The sequence below is a fragment of the Stenella coeruleoalba genome, assembly GCF_951394435.1.
Source record: "Stenella coeruleoalba genome assembly, chromosome: 6".
NCBI classification, from domain to species: Eukaryota; Metazoa; Chordata; class Mammalia; order Artiodactyla; family Delphinidae; genus Stenella; species Stenella coeruleoalba.
The window spans coordinates 65848314-65870086 of NC_137151.1; the positions used below are offsets into that span (position 1 = coordinate 65848314).

Sequence of the window (21773 nt, forward strand, 5' to 3'; positions counted from 1 at the left end):
TTTATAGTAACTTCTTTGTGTTGGTTCTTCCACATTGAAAATCCATGGGATGTTAATGGATTTTACATGTACATGGTATAAAATGAGATTGAGGTCTTTCTTGTACCCCTTTGTTACTTCCTGACCACTGTGTCCCTATGCTTGTTAAAAATTAACCCTATTCTTATATTTCATACTCTTTCTCTTCACTGGATTCTCCTCATCAGAATTTAAATATCTTCTTGTTTTTTCAAAACTTTTAACCAACGTGGCTATACTTAGTATATTATTTCTTCACTTCCTACTTGTTCCTCAGCCATTTCAGTTAGTCTTCTGCCATTCTGCTGAAAACAGCACTTGCTTTATGGTCAGTTCCAAGTCACAGAATCCATTGGATCCTTTCAGTCTTTGTCTTATTTAATCTCCCTCCTTGTAACACTCTTTTCCCTTTGCTTCCATCATCTTTTCTTCCTGTCTCTGGCCAGTCTGTCTTAAATTTCCAGTGCTAGTTCATGCTCTTCTACCTGATGTTTAAATATTGTAGTACCTCAGGGTTCTAACTCTTCTCACTTTGCATATGCTTCTTGGGCAATATAATCACTCTCGTAACTTCACTGGGTACCTGTATGCTGATAACTGTCAGTTTTTCATCTGCCTTTCTGGCATCAAAGGTTTATTTGATGACCATTTAGGTGCCTAATGGGCACTTTAAACTCATCATATACAATGGTAAGCATAAACACTTCTTCAGGCCTGACCCTCCTTTAGATTTCTGGTCTCAGTGACAGACACTACCACCTGTGCAAGCACTTAAACCTGAAGCCCAAGAATCATTTTGTTTCTCCCCTTTTCTTTCCTACCTTATATAACTTATCCATCACCAAATCCTGTCTGTTCAACCTCAACCTCCTAAATACTCTGAAATGTATCTGCTTCTCTCAAGCTCCACTCCTACCATCTTAGTTCAGTTCACCATTGTATATTCTCTGAACTATAAAGGGCTTCCTAACTATTCTCATAGCAGTTCTCAAACTTTTTTGTCTTCGGACCTCTTTACACTCTTAAAAATGATTGAGGATTCAAAAGAGCTTTTGTTGATGTGGGATATAGCTATCGATATTTACTGTTTTAGAACTTAAACCCAAGACATATTTAAAACAAGAACATATAAACACACATTTCATTAGCAATGAAAGCAAAGATATCAAACCACATTATGCCTCATTGATTTCCTACCTGACAATTGGGAAATTTAGTTATTTTAGAAGGCATGGAAATAGCAGACATTTTTGAACCTAGAAATATGTACACTTTAGCAATTGTTATAATGCTTTTATATTTTTATATATTAATTTTTCCCCTCTTTTTTTAAAGCGTTATCGAACTCCTTCTAGATCCAGATCCAGGGATCGTTTCAGACGTAGTGAGACTCCTCCACATTGGAGGCAGGAGATGCAGAGAGCTCAAAGAATGAGGGTATCAAGTGGTGAAAGATGGATCAAAGGGGATAAGTAAGATTTAACTCTTATTTCAAATGCAGTAACAAGTATTTTTTTTAACTATTTAAAATTATTTCATTTAAAGCCATTTCAGTTGTTTCTGAATGTCTTAAGGAAAATAGAATATCATTTCAGCAATAATGGACACCATTGTTTTCCTAATAAACTTTCCCCAAAACTTTCTTTCTTCCTTTTTTAGGAGTGAGTTAAATGAAATAAAAGAAAATCAAAGAAGCCCAGTTAGAGTAAAAGAGAAAAAAATAACTGATCATAGGCATGTTTCTGAGAGTCCAAACAGAAAAAGTGAAAAGGAAAAGAAAGTTAAAGATCATAAATCTAACAGCAAAGAGAGAGACATCAGAAGAAATTCAGAAAAAGATGATAAATATAAAAACAAGGTAAAGAAAAGGGCCAAATCGAAAAGTAGGAGTAAGAGCAAAGAGAAATCCAAGAGTAAGGAAAGAGATACAAAGCATAATAGACATGAAGAAAAGAGGATGAGGTCAAGGAGTAAAGAAAGGGATCATGAGAATGTTAAAGAAAAAGAAAAGTCTGATTCTAAAGGAAAAGATCAGGAAAGGAGTAGAAGTAAAGAGAAGTCTAAACAGTTAGAATCCAAAAGCAATGAGCATGATCATAATAAAAGTAAGGACAAGGACAGACGTGCACAGTCTAGGAGTAGAGAACGCGATGTAACTAAAGGCAAACACAGTTACAATAGTAGAACAAGGGAACGAAGCAGAAGTAGGGACAGGAGCAGAAGAGTGCGGTCTAGAAGCCATGACCGAGATCGCAGCAGAAGCAAGGAGTATCACAGATACAGAGAACAGGAGTACAGGAGAAGAGGAAGGTCACGGAGCCGAGACAGAAGAGCAACGCCAGGAAGATCAAGAAGTAAAGACAGGAGGAGAAGGAGGAGAGATTCACGGAGCTCAGAGAGAGAAGAAAGTCAAAGCAGAAACAAAGAAAAATACAGAAACCAAGAAAGTAAAAGTTCACACAGAAAAGAGAATTCTGAGGGTGAGAAGAGAATGTACTCTAAAAATCGTGATCATAGTAGCTCAAATAGTAACAGGGAAAAAAAGGCTGATAGAGATCAAAGTCCATTCTCAAAAATGAAACAAAGTAGTCAGGACAATGAATTAAAGTTCTCAACTTTGAAAAATAAGGAGGATGAGAAGACCAGATCCTCAGTGGAAAAAGAAAACCAAAAATCAAAAGGTCAAGAAAATGACCACACACATGATAAAAATAAAAAATTTGATCATGAATCAAGCCCTGGAACAGATGAAGACAAAAGTGGATGAATGAGGTATATAAACTTATTTCCATTCTGTCTCAAATTTTAAGTTTTAGAGACTTGCTGATGAATCCCCTTTATGTTGTTTTCTTTTCATTGTTTTGGGTTTATGTTTGTCCTTTTTTTTTTTTTTTCCAATGTGGACTTTATTGAGTCGATCTTTTGATAATCTGCAACCTGGATAATTTGTACTGCAAAAGTTTTAATAAACTTGAAATGAGAAAAACACTTTGGTGTAATACTGTGTGCTGTGTTTAACTATTTCATGTATGCATTTTTGTGTTGCAACAATCAGCCAGTAGCAAACATGCTTTTCTACACCCTGATTTGTGTGATCGGCCAGTTGGAAACAAACATAACTGATTGTTGGAATACATTGTTACAAAAGCTTGTGTTTCTCATGATTAAAGTAACCTTAGAAGCCACTAGGTAGAAGAAATCTTGTGTAGATTTTTCTATAGCATTTATAACAAGAGGCTTGCAGCAGCAGCTTTTAATTACACAGAAGTGGGACCCTAATAACTTGAGATATTAAGTCATTACTTTTGATTTTATAGTAATTTGTGCTTTAAAATAGATATTTATATTGCACTTCATGTTACTCTTTATATTTCTACCGGTAGCTTGTTTCATATTAATATTTTTCCTCTTTAGTTTTGTTTTACTTCACTGTCTATAAATATAGTTGAGTATTTTTTTTCAGTTGATGTACTGATTGGGCTTGGCTTGCTGTTACACAGCATCTGACAAGAACTGTACCTTGAAGATCAGGTTGTAATTCTCAATTCTGTGTTGCTGTTGGTCTGAAGAGATGAAACTTGCTTTGGGGGAATGTTTTATTATTATTATTACCATTACCCTTCTCTAAAATGAAAAAAATAGTTTTCTCACTAAAACATACCACTTGTGCAGGTCTTTATGTTAGACAGATTCTAAAAATTGTTAGTATTGACACATTAACTTAGATTTCTCTTTTTGGCCACTGACCTATATAGAGTTGAGTATTAATGTTGCATGTTTTTTTTTTTTTTAACTTGAACTGACTTCTCTAACTCTCATAACTGTGAGCTTCAACTGGCAAGAAAATGCATCTTTTTTATCTATGTATCACAGTAGGCTGTAGCATGTTTATGACTCTGGTTTCTTCTATTCAGGGGGCTTTATACCGTAACTGTTAATCATTATTTTAACTTGGCATGTATAGCATTGCCACATAGAGTAGAAAGTAGCAAAATTTGATAGCTTATAGTGTGAAACACTAAAGATATCCAAAGTCCGTTTAGAATTTTGTGTGTGGTATATTGCTATTTTAGTGATGTGTGGCCTTTTATTCTGTAATTTCTCTTCTAAATAAAATGTTGAACATACAGTAAACACAAAACCTGCCTCATTTGAAAAGAAATTTCAGAATTCCAATTAGTAGTTGCCTCTAGAGTGCTTTTGTACTTTACTATTTGTCAGTAGTGTCAAATACCTACTCTGTTACCAAGGTAGCTCCTTCGTAAACCCAGTAGCTACTCAATGTTATTTGTACTGAGCAAAGCAATGCTTATTAGCATAGTACTTCCCGTTATTGATTAAAACAGTAATGATACATTTGGCATTGTGGTAGCCATTTATATAACAAATAGGGTAATGATTGTTTGCAATATCTTGAAACAAATATCTGTAGCAGAGTCTTACAAATTTTTTTCCTGATGGTAAAAGTAATAGATGTTTATGATAATCCAGGGTGGTTGATTCCTTAGAGACTTTGACCACAAACCTTAGAGATAATTGAGTCTTGAGTCCCCAAGCTGTATAATGTTAATATATTTTAAATTAGTTATTGTTTGTCTTAAATTCAGTAAACTGCATTTAAAAAGTCTTTGTTAAACTATTTGAGCTTCAAGAAAGGTGCTGTTTAAGAAAGGATTTCTAATAATTATATTTTAAAAAAAAAAAAAACATGCTAAGTAAAAATACTTCTATGTTGTCTGATCCCGGAGCTTTATCCACTAAGAATTATAGACAAGTAACCATAGGGGGAAAAGATAGTAATTTCGTTAAGTAGTATTCTGTTTTGGTCATCAAAGAAGCAATTCCATGCTAAACATTATTTATAAGCCTTTTAAAAAAAACTTTGTTAGCTGTTTTTACAATAGAACAGATATGTGAAGGAGTTGAAGTGAGAGATGACAATCAGCTAGATTTTATTTTCAGAATATAAATAACATTTAGAAAATGATCAAACAGCATTAATTGTACCTCATCTGCCTTTGCATCTGAATAGTACACCAATCAAATGATCCTTTCATTACATTTTTAATGGTTGTGCAACCTTTAGTTTTTACTTTGAACAACTTTGTTTTCCTAAAAGTCAACTATTTAATTCTTTACTGCCAAATTGATAATAGTTTGAGCTTACAGTTTACCTCAAAGTGTGTTTGATTTAATATCCTCTTAAAGATATTTAGTTTGTTTTTATTACTTGATTGGCAATATATGAGAAATTTTTTCATGATTATTTCATGTGAATTCTTTTTCTGGGTAAACCATCTGCCACAGAAATTGACACTGCAGAGTGATTAATGTTAAAGAGCTTGTAGAGAAGCTACTAGGTTGCTTTAAAACATTTTTAAATTACTCTATAGGTAGTGAGTTCATAGAGCATTGTAGTTTCTAAGTTTCTTAATCAGATCCCTCACAGAAGTTTCAAAGAATTTGTCTTATAAATCCATCTTTGCACAAGTGTAATATTGACTCATATTGGCTTTGCCTAATGGCCTTTGATTCTGTACTCAGTGGGAGATATGAAACTGAAAAGTAAAAATTTCTTAATATTGGGGACGGGAACACACTGGGCTTCTCATGTTTTCAGTAGTAGTAATTACTGACAGTTCTAATTTGTTTTCAGGTTAGTGTGTGGAACAAATTAGTATGGTTTTAGTAGTTGATTTTGCTTTACTCTGGGTGGCAGTATTTTTCATCACACTTCGAACCTTTATGGAATTTGAAAAATTCCATCAGCAAGGTTGGAGAAGGGAGTTGTTGAGGGGTTTTGTTTGTTTTTATGTACTGGGGGGAGTGGTGGGATTGATTTGTGTGTCTGCCCTGCCCCCCTTTTTCAAGCAAATTCCTATGTTTACCAAAAGCACATGCTGTATATTTTGTTCCCCCTTTGTGTGTTTATAGTATTTTGAAGGATAAATGAATTGGGTATTTGTATGTGGGTATATTAAAAGTTATGGCTGCTCTCTTTACAGAAGGGAAAAACAAATGAAGTTAATGCACTTCTTTTCCTAGCTCAGAAGTCACTGTGATGTATATTTTTTTAATGAAATTTAGGAATAAAGCTGTTGTTGCAATTGTATAATTAGTTTCAAAATGCTGCTTCTCTTATCATTAGTCTAGTAACTGTTAAACTGTTTTCTGCAAACTGCATTTTACAGAATTTAAACTCTGAAACTATCAACTTTTATAGTTAAACATTGTATAAAATAAACTATACTATCATAAACAGTTTGTTTTTGTATTTTTTAAATCATTGTATTAGCTTATTCGGCCTTTATTTTTATTAAAAGCTAAATAATGAAGATAAATCAATTAAAATAATACTTTTATTTTACCCACAGAAATTGTATTAGGAAAAAACTGAGCAAAGAGTTTAACAATGTTGAACTTCTTTTAAGAATTTAGCCAGCAGTGACAATTTCCAGGTTTAGGAATAAGTTCTAGTGTAACTGTTTAATCATAGTGCTTCACATTGCAAGGTGTCTTTTGCCTCAGCAGACTTTTAAGGTTATACATGGAATTTGCATTTCTGTCAACTGGAGTGCTACTATTTGCTTTTTAATTCCTCCAAATTTCTCAGCAGCAGGAACACTGTATTATATTCTGTGCCTGCCAGCTTTAATATAACACTTACCATTGTAAAGCCATATAAGTGTTAATTGAGTTTGTAAAACAGATTGTCTAGTTTTTGGTTTCTTGTTTATTTTTGGTTTTAGGGAAAATTAACCTAGTTAACTTGAGAGTTAGTCACTGAAAATATATATGCTTAAGTAAAAACGTTCTGACCATTCAGTGGTTTATATGTGTTAGCAGGTGAATATTATTAAACTCTCAAATTCTGGAGTGTTTTTAAATGTTTTATTAAGCCAGGAGAATATGTAAAATGTGAGTGCTTCATATGGACTGTGCAAATTTGTTATTAAAATACTTTTAGTTTCAATGTGCTTTTTCTATTTTCATTGCTTTCTAGGTTTCTTTCCTAAACATACTTCCTAACCTAGTACTGTGTTTCTTTTTTAAGTGTGGATTCATAATTTTCACACCTCCCCCACCCCACCAAGTCCTCTCAATACCCAAAATGTCCTAGTTCCAATTTACATCTTTGCCACAAATTTTAGCTATGGTTTCTTTTTATCAAATTAGCAGATCAGAGCAGTTGTGTACTAATAGGTGCAGGTTGTACAATATTATGAATATACTTAATGCCACTGAATATTCTTAAATGGCTAAAATTATACATTTGGTTGTGTATGTGTTTTATCAAAATAAAAAATGGAATCTGACTTAATCTTGAATGGGGAAGAATCAGATCAGACATAATTGTACTTAGATGAAAAGCAGCTTTATTAACAAATTATAAGCATATAATTCACTTGAATTTGTAGCTCATAATATTAGCTATGACTTAGTCTTCTTAAAAATAAACTTTTTTCTACCATGTAAAACCTAGCCTTCCCTTAGACTTTTGAAAATTATTATATTTTGATCCCTGAGAGGTATAAAAAGGGAGCTGGACTCCAGTAATATCATTTGCCTGATACCTGGGTCTTAATACACCTCTGTCCACAAAAACTGGCCCAGGACCACCTCCAGGTCCTTCCTGTACAGCTTTTACAAGAGGATAAATATACTTGTTTGTTGATTCAGACTCAGATTCAATTACTTCTCTGGCATAATCCTGAAATTCCTTCTCCTTTTCAGCCACAAGAGCTTCAGTAAGTCTGCAGTACTCTAATTCTGCTTGTTTTGCTTGCAGTGCATTAAATTTATTTTGGGCCTATTTGGGAAGGAAAGAAAAAATACACTTTGTATTAGTAAAAAAAAAAAAATCAATTTTTTAAATATATGTAGCATTTGAAGTTGCAGATAGAGCTTTCTAAACTCATTGATATTTGACAAGTCCTGACTTAACAACTATATACTATAATTTATTTCATAAATTCTCCCATGCTTCTCACAACAGTATCATGTTCAAAGTAGTGGCTCAGTATTATGTGATGGTACATCTTTAAACAATGCAGCATGAAATTAAAAATCAAATAACCAAGTTTAAAATCCTGTTTCTACCATTTAGAAGATGTGTACTTTGACAAGTGTAGAAGACATAATAATCAATCGCTGTCCCCATCCATCCACTATTCTGAAGGAATGCACCCAAACCCACTGTCCCAAATCAGCCAGATATACCATGTGACTGAGCCACATAAGATTAAGTCAGCAATGAATATCTGAATTAAGTGGTTAAACCAGTCACATTCTCTTTCCTAAGAATTTGAAGTTGGAACAAGTGACATTTATCAATGTTGGAGCTAGGTAGAAATAAGCAATCTACCTACCAAAAGCCAGTTTACTAACATTTCATAATTTTTTTCTTTTAACTTTATAATTTACAAAACCATTGTTCTTTTAACTGCTTATATGAGGTGACTAATGGGTTTTTAAAGATTTCTATAAAGTTTTGGTTGACACCTTTTCCTTGTGTCTTCTCAGAAGCATTTTAAGAAATGCTGAGTATCAAAAATTAAGATTTTGTCTACTTATGAATATAGTATTCATGAAAATATATTTCAAACTCAGTAACCAACACTTCAGCATAAAATAGTAGCTTAAACCTGATATATCTACCAGGAATTGAAATTTGTGAGGAAATAAAACAACCATATGAATACAAAATAGCAAATTTTTGTTACTGAGTGCTATGTTTCAAAACAGGCTTTCATGCTATATGTTGAATAGGGGATAGGATACTAGGAGTTTGAAAAATAGAAAATGATATTCAATAACAGGAAAAAATCAGAGAGACTAAGAACTATCTCATCAATGGTAAAATGCTGTAATTTGGGATCTTAACAAGGAGCAGTTGGGATATACTGTATTGGTTTGGTAGCAGTTTTGTAGAAAGATGTTGAGGGAACAGGGAGAAATATTTGAAGTACAGAAAAGAAATGAGAATGGAAGGAAAGGTAACCATAATGGAATACATGACTGGTACCTTAAACTTTATATACATTAAGCATAAATACAGATTTGTAAAGAAACTTAAAATACTGGTTTAAAACCCTAAAAATTATAACACATGGGGGTAAAGTAACAAATACCTTTGGAGGATGCTAGAGAGCTAATTATTTTGAAAACTCGAAAATACAGTTAAAGAATCAAATATCCTGTCTTTTCTTTTAAAATTGTACTGTAGAGAAACTGCTGATCATGAAAATTTCTTTGAAAACTTCAGCAAATCAATGAGAAGGAAGCAGAAAATACTGACATTTTTCCACCTGATGAATTAAATCTAGGTAACAATCATCAAAGGCTGTTTGTATCACAGAAAGTGAGACAACAGTCATTACATGCCTTCTAATGGAAATACACAACACCAGTTACGAGTTTTCACCAAAAAACTGAACCTGAATCTGACCTAAACTAGATTTTACATGAAATGTGAGGAACAATACTACCCTGCAGGGATCCAATCAGCAAAATGCAGACTATAATAATTCTAAAAGATAAGAAACCCTGTTCCTTCAACAAATAAATTGCAAGATAAACATAATGGAGACAAGGAGGGAGAACCTAAGACAAAAACAGAGGATGGGGGTGGAGGAGGAGTTATAGGTTAAAAGAAACTTGAAAGACATATCAACCAAATAGAATATATGGACCCTGTTTCATCCTCAAACAAAAACTAAGAATATTCATGAGACAATCTGGGGGAAATTTAAATGCTGAATGTTAATTGTTTTATATTTTTGAATGTTAATTGTTTTAGATGTTTTAACAGAATTGTGATTGTTAATTTCTAAAGAGTCCCTGAGCTTTAGAGATAAGATACTGAAATATACATTGATAAAATGATATGATATCTGGAATTTGCTTCAAAATAATATGGCAGATCCTACTTCTGATAATGGCCACATGAGGAGGTTGGCCAATTATTCTCCACAGAAAACAAGTTTATTATTAAAAATTATTAAAATCAACCATTTCAGAGCACTGGTAAGTGACCATGTACAGGCAACTACTTGAGAAGTGTTTTTTCATGAAAAACTACTAAATCAGAAGGTAAGAACCGCAAGTTTCTGGCATTCTTTGGAGGGCATTGCTATCCCTCCAGCTCAGGAGGTGAAAACTTGCAATTTAACTGGATAATGATGTCAGATTCTATTTGGGTTGAGTGGCAAAGCAGCTAGAAATTGAAGGGGGAGATTCTGGAATGAGACAGAAGAGTTGAAATGATAAACTTTACAGACATCCCTGACTAACTGATAAAACACATTCACACAGGATACCTCAGGAGCCTGGCAAAAAAAGCCTGGGAGAAATTATGAATTTAGTGTTCTTTGGACTACCACCCTCAACCTGCCCACAGCTTGCATAGCAAGGGTAGGAGTAAAAACATTACTGGCTGAAGGTGTCTGAACATAAACTCTACCCATATTATTGGATGACTGTCAACACCAGTACAGTGAGGAACCCTAGGAGTCGAGGCTTTAAAAAATAAAGTGAGCAAAGACATCAGAGGCTACCTTCTGTGGTGAAAACAGATTTCATAGCTTGCGTCCAGGGAAAGCAGTTGCCTACTAAAAAAGCAACAACTCTCAGAACAAAACAATCTACAACATATTCTATAAAATGTCAAGTTTTCAACCAAAAATTACTAGACCTGCAAAGAAATAGAAACGTGTTACATTATTCCCAGGAAACAGAAACTAACTGAATGAAACTGCGTATTGACTTTAGCAATTAGATTTCAAAGCAGTTATGAATATATCCAGTGAATTAAAGGAAATATGCTCAGAATGAGTGAACTGGCAATCTAATCAGATAAATAGAAACAATATAAAAAATATAAAAAAGAACCAAATGAAAACTGTAGGGTTGAAAGTTCAATAATTGATAAATTCATTAGATGAGCTCAACATCAGAACCAGTGAATCTGAAGGTAGATCAATAGAAACTGTCCCATCTGAGGAACAAAGAGAAAAATATTGACTAAAAATGATCAGAATTGTCAGAGGTTTCTGGTATAATATCAGATGTCTCTGTGTATGTGCAAATTGGGTCCCTGAAGAAAAAAGGATAAAGAAGCAGGAAAAATATTTGAAGAAATAACAGAAAACTCCCCACATTTGGTGACATTAACTAGCACATCCAAGAGGCACCACAAATCCCAAATAGAAAAAACTCAAGGAAAATGCATCATAGTCAATCTGCAGGAAGCCAAAAATGAAGAAAAAACTTCATTTTCAAGAGAAAAATGACACATCACATACAGGGGACAAACTATGATTGAGAGCAGATTTCTAGTCATAAACAGTGAAGGCCAGAAGACACTGGAACAAACATTCAAAAGGCTGAAAAAAATGATATCCAATAATTTCATATCCAATGAAAAGGCAAGATAAAGACATCTCCAGAAAAACATTAACTGAAAGAATTTATTGCTAGCCCACCTGTGCTATAAAATGTGCTAAAGGAAGTCTTCAGACTGAATAAGCATATGAAAAGAGGCTCAACATCACTAATCATGAGGGAAATGCAAATGAAAACCACAATAAGATACCATTTTAAATCCATTATGATAAGCAACAACAAACACAGAAAATGTTGAGAATTTGGAGAAACTGGAACCCTTGAACATTGCTGGTCAGAGTGTTAACGGTACAGTTGCTGTAGAAAACAGTATGGTGGTTCTGAAAAAACTTAAACATATAATTACCATATGATCCAGCAATTCCACTTGTGGGTATATAAGCAAAAGAATTGAAAACAGGGACTCAAACAGATATCTTATACCAATGTGCAGAAGCATTATTTGCAATAGCCAAAAAATGGGAAAAACCCAAATATATATTGATGGATGTATGGATAAACAAATTGTGGTATATATGTACAATGGAATATTATTCAGCATTAATAAGGAATGAAACTGACACATGCAGCAACATGAATGAACCTTGAAGACATAAGCTCAGTGAAATAAGACAGGCAAAAAAGGACAAATATTGTATGATCCCACTAATATGTGGTACCTGGAATAAGCAAATTCACAGAGACAAAAAGTAGAACACTGGTTACCAGGAACTGGGAGGAAGGGGAACAGAGAGTTACTGTTTAATGGGTACAGAGTTTCAGAGTAGGATGATGAAAAAGTTATGAAGTTGGACAGTATTCATAGTTGCACCTCAGTGTAAATGTGCTTAATGCCCTTGGACTGTATGATTAAAAATAGAATCAGTGGTCCCCAACCTTTTTGGCACCAGGGACCGGTTTCGTGGAAGACAATTTTTCCACGGACGGGAGGGGGAGGTATGGTTCAGGCAGTAATGTGAGCCATGATTCAGGTGGTAATGCAAGCAATGGGGAGCGATGGGGAGTGGCAAATGAAGCCTTGCTCGCTCGCGCACTGCTCACCTCCTGCTATGCAGCCTGGTTCCTAACATGCCGCGGACCGCTACCAGTCTGGGGCCCAGGGGTTGGGGACCCCTGGTTTGAATGGTAAATTTTATGTTATGTATATTTCACCACATTAAAAAAATAAGTTAAAACTCAACAATTAGAAAGAAACCCAGGGCTTCCCTGGTGGTGCAGTGGTTAAGAATCTGCCTGCCAATGCAGGTCACACAGGTTTGAGCCTGGTCCGGGAAGATCCCACATGCCACGGAGCAACTAAGCCCATGCACCACAACTACTGAGCCTGCGCTCTGCAGCCCACAAGCCACAACTACTGAGCCTGTGTGCCACAACTACTGAAGCCCACGCACCTAGAGCCCGTGCTCTGCAACAATAGAAGCCACCGCAATGAGAAGCCCATGCACTGCAACGAAGAGTAGCACCCGCTTGCCACAGCTAGAGAAAGCCCGTGTGCAGCAATGAAGACCCAATGCAGCCAAAAATAAAAAATAAAAAGAGAAAAGAAAGCAACCCAACTAAAAAATTGGCAAAAGATTTAAATAAACACTTCACAAGGCACACAAATGACTAAAAAGTACATGAAAAGATGTTCAATATCTTTAGTCATTAGGGAAATGCAAAATAACACCATGAGATAACACTATACTAGAATAGTTAAAAATTAAAGGATGGCAATAACAAGTGTTAGCAAGGATGTGGGGCAACTTGTCCTTGCACTCATTGCTGGTAGGAATGGAAAATGGTACAGCTATTCTGGAAAACAGTTTTTAGACACAAATGATTGGTTGCCAGGTCTTCCATACATGTTGTAAAATCTCTGGGACCCCCACTCACCTCAAATATGAAACCTATGTGATCCCAATCAACATATTCTCTGGGTAGTGGTTTTAAAGAGGGGGAAAAAGTAAAGGAAGCATCATGGCCTGCCATTTGCATTTGTATTTTCTTAAATATTTATCAAAACACAATAGAAACTAAAGAAGGATAAATAGTTGTGCAAAAGACATAAACCTAGTGTGAGAACTTCAATACCCATAAAAACAAAAACTAACTCTTCACATTTTTAATACATTTTATTGTGTCATAACCATAATGACCATCTGATCTTACTTGATAAAGGAAACTGCTTTAGGAAACAGAAAACTATCAAGAACTCTATATTACATATTTATTGCTAAAAGAAGTATAAACATTTAGGAATAATTACCATTTGCTGAATATGGGCATCTTGAACTTCTCGACGTTCTTTATCAGCTTTCCGTTTTTTCTCCTTTTCATGCTCCCAGAAAATCTGGTCTGCTTTCAGGACAGCTAGCAATTGTTCTTTAGCCTCTATTTTTCTTTGTCTTTCTTCTTCCTCTTTATTTTTTATCTAGATGATAAAAGGCAAAGGAAAAAATTAAAACCATTTTTAGCAACCAACAGCCTTCAATAAGGCACAAAGTTAGAAAGCTCTAAGCAGAAAGTCAGCCAGGAGCAATGCAAGGGCAGAAAATTGGACACACATGGACTGATTCCCACGTGGCCAGTTTACTTTGATTTTGTTCTATTTCCTTAATATCAAGAAACAATAAAAACGTAAGTAGAATGATACTGGTTTTAAAAAAATACAGGAACAGAAAAGACCATCTCAGGAACAGAAAAGACCATCTCAGGGTAGGGAAATATTTGTAAGGTAAAAAATTAATTGCTACAATGTTTATAAAGTATCCAATTTATATCTTATGACAGTCAGTCACGTAGGAGATACATTCTGAAGGATTAAGATATACAGAAACACAATAGGGTAATTTTTACTTGATTTATCTTAAAAACATTCAAACGAAAGGTATATTAAATGAATAACTTTTTGCACTTCAGATGCAAACAAATCTCTTCTGAAACAGAAGAGATTATTATTACTTTGCATCTATAAAGATCTTATTTGTAATTGTCTACCATGTCATTTTCTGTTAGAAATTAAACATGGTCTGATTTCAAGACTACAGGAAGATAATTTATACATTGTTTTTCAAATCTGCTAGTTTTTGTCAGGGAGGCAGAGGGAGTATATTAGGAGGGAGTAAGGAGAAACTACAGTGTAAAGAGCTCAAATTTGTTTTTTGATTTTTATTTGTCATCATTGAATTGCTTACCACAAGAGCTCTATGTTCTGCAATTGCTTTTAATTCTGCTTTGTTTTTTTCATACTTTTCTCTTTCTCTTTTTTTCCATTCAGCCTCAGCTTCTGCAATATCTCTAGCAATAATCAAATCTTGATTGTCAAATTTCTCTTTCATTAGTTTACTCAGGAAGTTATTTATTCTTTCTCTCCGTTCCTCCATTAGCCTATAACAAAATAACCATCACTTGTCAAGTCTTCATGAATGGATTTTTTATGGAACCAATATACTTTATTTAGAGAGTCAGATATTTTATAGTCTTTTACAAGACTGAAAGGGAGCCCCATCGCTCCTTTCATATATTAAGTGGAAATTATTTTTAATACTTTATTTTATACTTTATTTTTAGAATAAAGTCTATTCTAAAAATCCAAAGGGAATAATGCATATAGTATGATCTTGTGTATGTGTGTGTATAGGAAATAAAGTGTAAAATTCTCCACATGAAAAATATTTTTAAATACTTTATTAGACTATCCTACTTGCTCTAATATTGAACACATAGATTATAAAAATAAGTCAAAGGACTTTCTTTAAATTTAACCTCAAAAACAGCTATCAAAATCCTGAATAAATTCATCCTTACTATGCCCTGTCTGCAGTTTATTCATAGTACTTTATTGACTTCATCTGTTTATATGAAGATAAATAACTCTCCTTTTACACTGTGAGATTTCCAAGGTCAGAGACAGGGTAAGTCCTCTCTCTAGTTCAGGGCCAAGCATGGTGCCTGGCACATCATCAACAATCACTACAGGGGCTTCCCTGGTGGCGCAGTGGTTGAGAATCTGCCTGCCAATGCAGGAGACACGGGTTCGAGCCCTGGTCTGGGAAGATCCCACATGCCGCGGAGCAACTACGCCCGTGAGCCACAACTACTGAGCCTGCGCGTCTGGAGCTTGTGCTCCGCAACAAGAGAGGCCATGACAGTGAGAGGCCCGTGCACCGCGATGAAGAGTGGCCCCTGCTCTCCACAACTAGAGAAAGCCCACGCACAGAAACGAAGACCCAACACAGCCAAAAATAAATAAATAAATAAAAATAGAATTAAAAAACAAAACAAAACAATAACTACATATTTGTTAAAGGAATGGGGGCATTTTCATTAAGGAAATTGGGCAAAATATACTTTTAAATTTAGTTGTGACGTATTCACTGATTATTGAGTGAATTTGCAAAGCGACATGGGAGAAACAATGAGAAAGGACACAGCACATGCCCCAGGGGAATGACAATCTAAAGTGGAGAAAAGACAATTATGTAAATAGCTATGCAGGCAAAAGTGATAAATGCCATGAGAAAGCTAGAAAATGATGTGGGCAAATGAGAAAAAAGGAAGGCTTCATGGAAAAGGTGACATTTCATCTAGGCTTTCAAAAACAATATTTTAAACACTTCGATTACCTACTATGTGCCAGGGACTATTCCAGGTACTGGGACATAACAGTAAACAAAAACATTAAAAATCTCTACTTTCATGGAGCTTTCACAATAGTTGGGGTAGAGAGACAGCAAACAAAATAAATAATTAAAATAGTGCTGTATCATTCAACAAAGAAAAAGAAAGCAGTTAAAGTGATAAGCAATGTGGGGTGTGGGCTTGTAATTTTACTATATTAGTTTTGTTTGTTTGTTTGTTTTGCAGTACGCGGGCCTCTCACTGTTGTGGCTTCTCCCATTGCGGAGCACAGGCTCCAGACACGCAGGCTCAGCAGCCATGGCTCACAGGCCCAGCCGCTCCGCGGCATGTGGGATCTTCCCGGACCGGGACACGAACCCGGGTCCCCTGCATCGGCAGGCAGACTCTCAACCACTGCGCCACCAGGGAAGCCCTGGGCTTGTAATTTTAAATAACATAGGGATGGCCTGAATGAGAAGGCAATATTTGAGTAATGATCTGAAAGAGTTAAAGGAGGTGAGCATTCCCCAAAGAGGGTACAGGAGAAGTCCAGTGTGAGTGACAAAGAGGGAAAGAAAGAGAGAACAGTAAGAGATGAGGTTTGAGAGAGGAGGCTGGGGTCGGCTGGGAATTAGGATGGATGTAGAGCCTTATGGGCCATAGTCAACACTCTAAGTGTGATGTAAAGCCATCAGAGGGTTTTGCACAAGTGAAAAGCATGGTCTAGACAGAAACAGGATGTACTGTAAGTCTCTTACCTCACCTCACCCCAAACTGCTCACTAAGGTAAGCAATGACCTCTAAATCTGATGGGTGCTTCATTTTTAAAATCTCATTTAATCCCTCTAGTGATCTAACACTGATGACTGCTCTCTTCTTACTGAGTCTCCATCCCCCCTCCCTTGCTGTTTCTCTGCTTTTCCTCCATTCTCTGGGAACTATTCCTTGGTCTTCATATTACCTTCATTCTCTATTTGACATTTAACTATGGATTTCCCTAGGGACTATGTCACCTTCACTTCTTACCTACTCCCCCAGGTGAGCTCACCTGTATCCACAGTTCCAATTCCCACTTGTACATCAATGGCTCACGAAGCCATCTCCAGCTCATACCCCTCTCCTAAAGTAGAGATTTTCAGTATTTCCAACCACCTACCACACAGATGTCATCAATATTCCAAGGGAACCCCAACTCACGTGCTCCAAGCTGAAATCACCATGTCACTAAACGCCCTGACATAAATAATGAGACCTTTTTCCTAAAGACTACTCTCATATCACAACTTCTGATTTAAAATAAAATAATTTCAGACAGTACTTTATTAATCACAAAAATTATTTTAGAAGCTGACCTGTGTGTTTCAGCTTCTTTTGCTTTCCCCATTTGTGTAAGACGCTTTTTCGCTTTGATAAATTTTCTAATCTTTTCATCTTCCTCCTCTTGCTGCTGCTGTTCTACAGCTTTGATGGTATTTTTATCATTCAGATGTTCCTTGGAGGAAAAAACTGTGTATTATTCTATCACAAAGAAAAGTATCTTTCAACATATAGATATCTAATACGATATTAAATGTCAAATGGTCACAGCTTCTAATACAATTATTTCTCTCTTGGAGAAATATCCCAAGGAGATAATCAGAGCTGGACATTACGTTTTATGTACCTACCACGCACTTCACCTCAAAGTTATTTATAACAGTGAAAATTGGAAACAACCTCTAAGTAGTCAATAATGGAGAAATGGTTAAATAAATTACACTCTCAAAGACATGGGAAGATACAAATAACATAATCAGTAAGTAGGAGAAAAAAGCAGAATATAAAACATTACCATGGAGTATTTCAGTTTTGCAAATATATATAAATACAAGTTTATAATGAATGTATAACTGGAAGAAATGTATCAAATGTTAACAGTAGTTATCTCTAGGGTATGAGATTATAGGTGACTTTCACATCTTAATTTTCTGTATTTCTTTTCAAATATCTCATTTCTTTACAAATATGAATTTAAAATAATTCTATAATCAGATAAAATACAGTAAATATGTATACATTCATTTAATGTTTGAATAGTTAATATAGTCATATGCTACACAAATTTACAATATTTTAAAAACACACAGTGTAAAGCATCCTTCCTACCACATCCACCATCTGCCTATTCCTAATTCCACCCACCAGACTCAATTACTGTGAAACTACTTTCTTGTCCAGACTTTCTTTTTGTGCATATACAAAAAATTATACAGATGTATATTCTAATTAAAAAATGTTTAATAGGTCAGTTTTTTAACAAAGAATAAAAATCTGTTCATATCAGCATATTTTTTAAATTAGAGCATCATTTCAGAAGTCCAATATAAATCAGAGGGGTTCTACAACTCTACAACCTGACCTGCATTAGCCATCATAAAAATAGGTGTCTTTGAACACAACAGCCTGGATACATAGATGTATCAGTGCTTTCTGTTACTATAAGTAGAAATCAATTCAAGGTAAAAGTTGTTAGGTATAATATTTAATATTCCACTATATTTATAACTCAGGGTCTACTACGTACCTACTACTCTTAAGTACTTTTTATTTTATGGGATATTACTTTTCAAAGCTGTAATCTGGTTACGAGATATATTAGTTGACATGAAAAGGTAATGAAAATATCAAACTCTTAAAAGTGATTGTTTTGAATTATTTCTTAAAAACTTTATTTTACTGTTTTTTTCTAAGTTTATTGTAAATGTTCATACAGATTTTTTATAATAAGAAAAGCCCATGGGCTTCCCTGGTGGCGCAGTGGTTGAGAGTCTGCCTGCTGATGCAGGGGACACGGGTTCGTGCCCCGGTCTGGAAAGATCCCACATGCCGCAGAGCGGCTGGGCCCGTGAGCCATGGCCGCTGAGCCTGCGCGTCCGGAGCCTGTGCTCTGCAACGGGAGAGGCCACAACAGTGAGAGGTCCACATACCGCAAAAAAAAAAAAAAAAAAAAGAAAAGCCCAGAGTTAACACAAAGTTAATCCTGATTTTTAAAAATTGAAAGCCTCAGTTCAAGGTCACCTGGCTAGTAAGTAGCAGTGTTAGCATACAAAACAAGGTCTGTCCTATTCCAAAGTGACTTGGAAAGATAAAAATATTATATCCATGAACAACGAATAAGATTTTATGCAAAAGGAATAATAATATTACAAGTAAAACTCTTAGAAATTAAAATTTTGATAGTTAAAATTAAAAATTCCATAGAAGATTTAGAAGACAAAGTTGAGAATAACTCTCAAAGTCAAACAAAAACCAAAAATGGCAGGAACAATTAATTGCCTACCCAAGAGTCTTTCTTCTCTTCTGCATTAGTAGCAGGACCCAGATTTTGTTCAGAGTGGCAATATGCTCATCTAGAAGACTATATTTCCAAGCTTTCTTTTCAGCTAGGTGTCACTAAATTACAACCAATGAGATTTAATGGAAATTGTTAAGTGGGAGTTCTGAAAAAGTTCCTTAAAAGGAAGACAGATAGTTAGGAAATCCTTTTTTGTCCTTCATCCTTTCTCCTTCTTGCTGCCTGGAATGTGGCCAGGAGCTCCAGCAGCTATTCAAGGCCATGAGGCAATCCTGAGGACAGAAGCCACCTATGTTCCAAGAATAGCAAAGCAAAAAAAGAGAAGCTGTCTCATTCCCCCTTGATTCTGGAGGTACCATATCAGCCTTGGCATGACCACCTCTGCACTTCAGATAAAGGTACTGTTGCAATTTATTTTGTAATTTTTTACATTCTTTATTTTGGGTTTTCTGTTATAAACTTTTGAGTCTTACCCTAACTAATAATATGAGAAAATATTTTTTTAATTAGAGCATCACTTCAGAAAGTCCAATATAAATCAGAGGGGTTCTAGAATGGTAGAAACAAAATAGAAAGGGACAAAATTATACAAGAAATAAAATAAGAAAACCTGATGCATTTATGGGTTGAGGCATCAACTGAGTGCTCAGCAAAATGAAAAAGACCTAAACGAGGTACGTCCCTGTTAAATCTTACAGTTGCAGAGATAAAGACCCTCAGAGCTTTCAGAGAAAGAGAGACAAGGGAAGTAAAAACAAAACACACCAGATCACATACATAGAATGAATACCATAAATGGCATAATACTTTTCCATAGCAATACTGAAAGCTAGAATATTATGAAAACATAAATACAAAACTCTGAATTCTGAACCCAGAATTCTACACCCAAACTATAAAGAAAGCATTACTTTATTTTTTTTTATAAATTTATTTAGTTAGTTATTTTTGGCTGCATTGGGTGTTTGTTGCTGCACACAGGCTTTCCTCTAGTTGCAGCGAGCAGGGGCTACTCTTTGTTGTGGTGCATGGGCTTCTCATTGCGGTGGCTTCTCTTGTTGCAGAGCACAGGCTCTAGGTGTGTGGGCTTCAGTATTTGTGGCACAAAGGCTCAGTAGTTGTGGCTCTTGGGTTCAGTAGTTGTGGCTTGCGGGCTCAGTAGTTGTGGCTCATGGGCTCTAGAGCGCAGGCTCAGTAGTTGCAGGACACAGGCTTAGTTGCTCCACGGCATGTGGGATCTTCCCAGACCAGGGCTCAAACCCATGTCCCCTGCATTGGCAGGTGGATTCTTAACCACTGTGCCACCAGGGAAGCCCAAAGCAACTGTTACTTTAGATGATAACCTTTCCAGATAAGAATTCAAAATTTTTACCTCCTCTATACCCTTTCTTCAGAAGCTACTCAAAGATGTATTTCAGGGGACTTCCCTGGTCATGCAGGGGATAAGACTCCATGCTCTCAATGCAGGGGGCCCAGGTTTGATCCCTGGTCAGGAAACTAGATCCCACATGCATGCCACAACTAACAGTTTGCCTGCCACAACTAAGGAGCCCACCTGCCACAACAAAGGAGCCCACGTGCTGCAGCTAAGGAGCCCTGGAGCCGCAACTGAGGAGCCCACCTGCCTCAACTAAGACCTGGTGCAACCAAATAAATAAATATTAGAAAAAAAAGATGTATTTCAGAAAGATGAAGGAATAAATCAAGAAAGAGGAAGGCATAAGATTCAGGAAATAGGAGCTGAGACCCAGGAAAGTGGCACAGGGAAGCTCCAGAATGACAGCTGAGCAGCAGGCCTAGAGAGCAAACAGTCTAGAAGGAAGAGAAGGACGGAGGACTCTGTATGGGGGAGCTCCAAGAAAACCATAAATAATTTAACATTACTTAGGTGAACATTTGAAAACTAATATCATTAACCATTTGGCAGAACGTACTGAACATATGGAAAAAATTGAGGTATAGAGCTTTAAAGCAAATGCAAACAATGAGAATTATTTTAACCACAGAAAAACATTTATGGAAGCAAAAAATTATAATCATAGTATATTTCTTAGCTCTTCAGAGAACAATATTTATAAAATCATAATAATGATTAAACTAAAATTATGCCATGATGATTTGGGGGGAAGAGGTGGATGGGAAGGGGACAGTATTTGGAAAGAGCTAAATCCTCAACTACCAGGGCAGAGAGACAGAAAATGTTTAAAATTGATAAATCAAGATACATATCTTTAAAACTGAATATATTTTTTTAAATATATAGATTATTTATTTATTTTTAAATTTATTTCCTTATTTATTTATTTATTTTTGGCTGTGCTGGGTCTTCGTTGCTGTGCGCAGGCCTTCTCTAGTTGCAGTGAGCGGGGGCTATTCTTCATTGTGGTGCGTGGGCTTCTCATTGCAGTGGCTTCTC

General features: G+C 35.6%; 2 protein-coding genes across 5 annotated transcripts in view; one reads left to right on the forward strand and one right to left on the reverse strand.

Annotated features, from left to right (window-relative positions):
- Positions 1-7057, forward strand: part of PPIG (peptidylprolyl isomerase G) — a 45209-nt gene extending 38152 nt beyond the window's left edge. For 2 of the 4 annotated variants that reach the window (XM_079923654.1, XM_079923653.1), the window contains exons 13-14: positions 1354-1490; positions 1678-7054. In XM_079923654.1, the coding sequence (XP_079779780.1) occupies positions 1354-1490; positions 1678-2785 (1245 nt within the window). In that variant the 3' untranslated portion in view covers positions 2786-7054. Of the gene's footprint in view, positions 1-1353; positions 1491-1677 lie in introns of all 4 variants that reach the window. The other 2 variants (XM_079923655.1, XM_079923652.1) reach the window with 2 other exon arrangements.
- A 165-nt stretch (positions 7058-7222) lies between these two features.
- The window catches only part of CFAP210 (cilia and flagella associated protein 210), a 36745-nt gene continuing 22194 nt past the window's right edge, over positions 7223-21773 (reverse strand). The window contains exons 6-9 of the mRNA XM_079924595.1: positions 17376-17515; positions 14598-14790; positions 13670-13834; positions 7223-7828 (exon numbers count right to left, since the gene is read on the reverse strand). Of these exons, the coding sequence (XP_079780721.1) occupies positions 7484-7828; positions 13670-13834; positions 14598-14790; positions 17376-17515 (843 nt within the window). The 3' untranslated portion in view covers positions 7223-7483. The remainder of the gene's footprint in view (positions 7829-13669; positions 13835-14597; positions 14791-17375; positions 17516-21773) is intronic.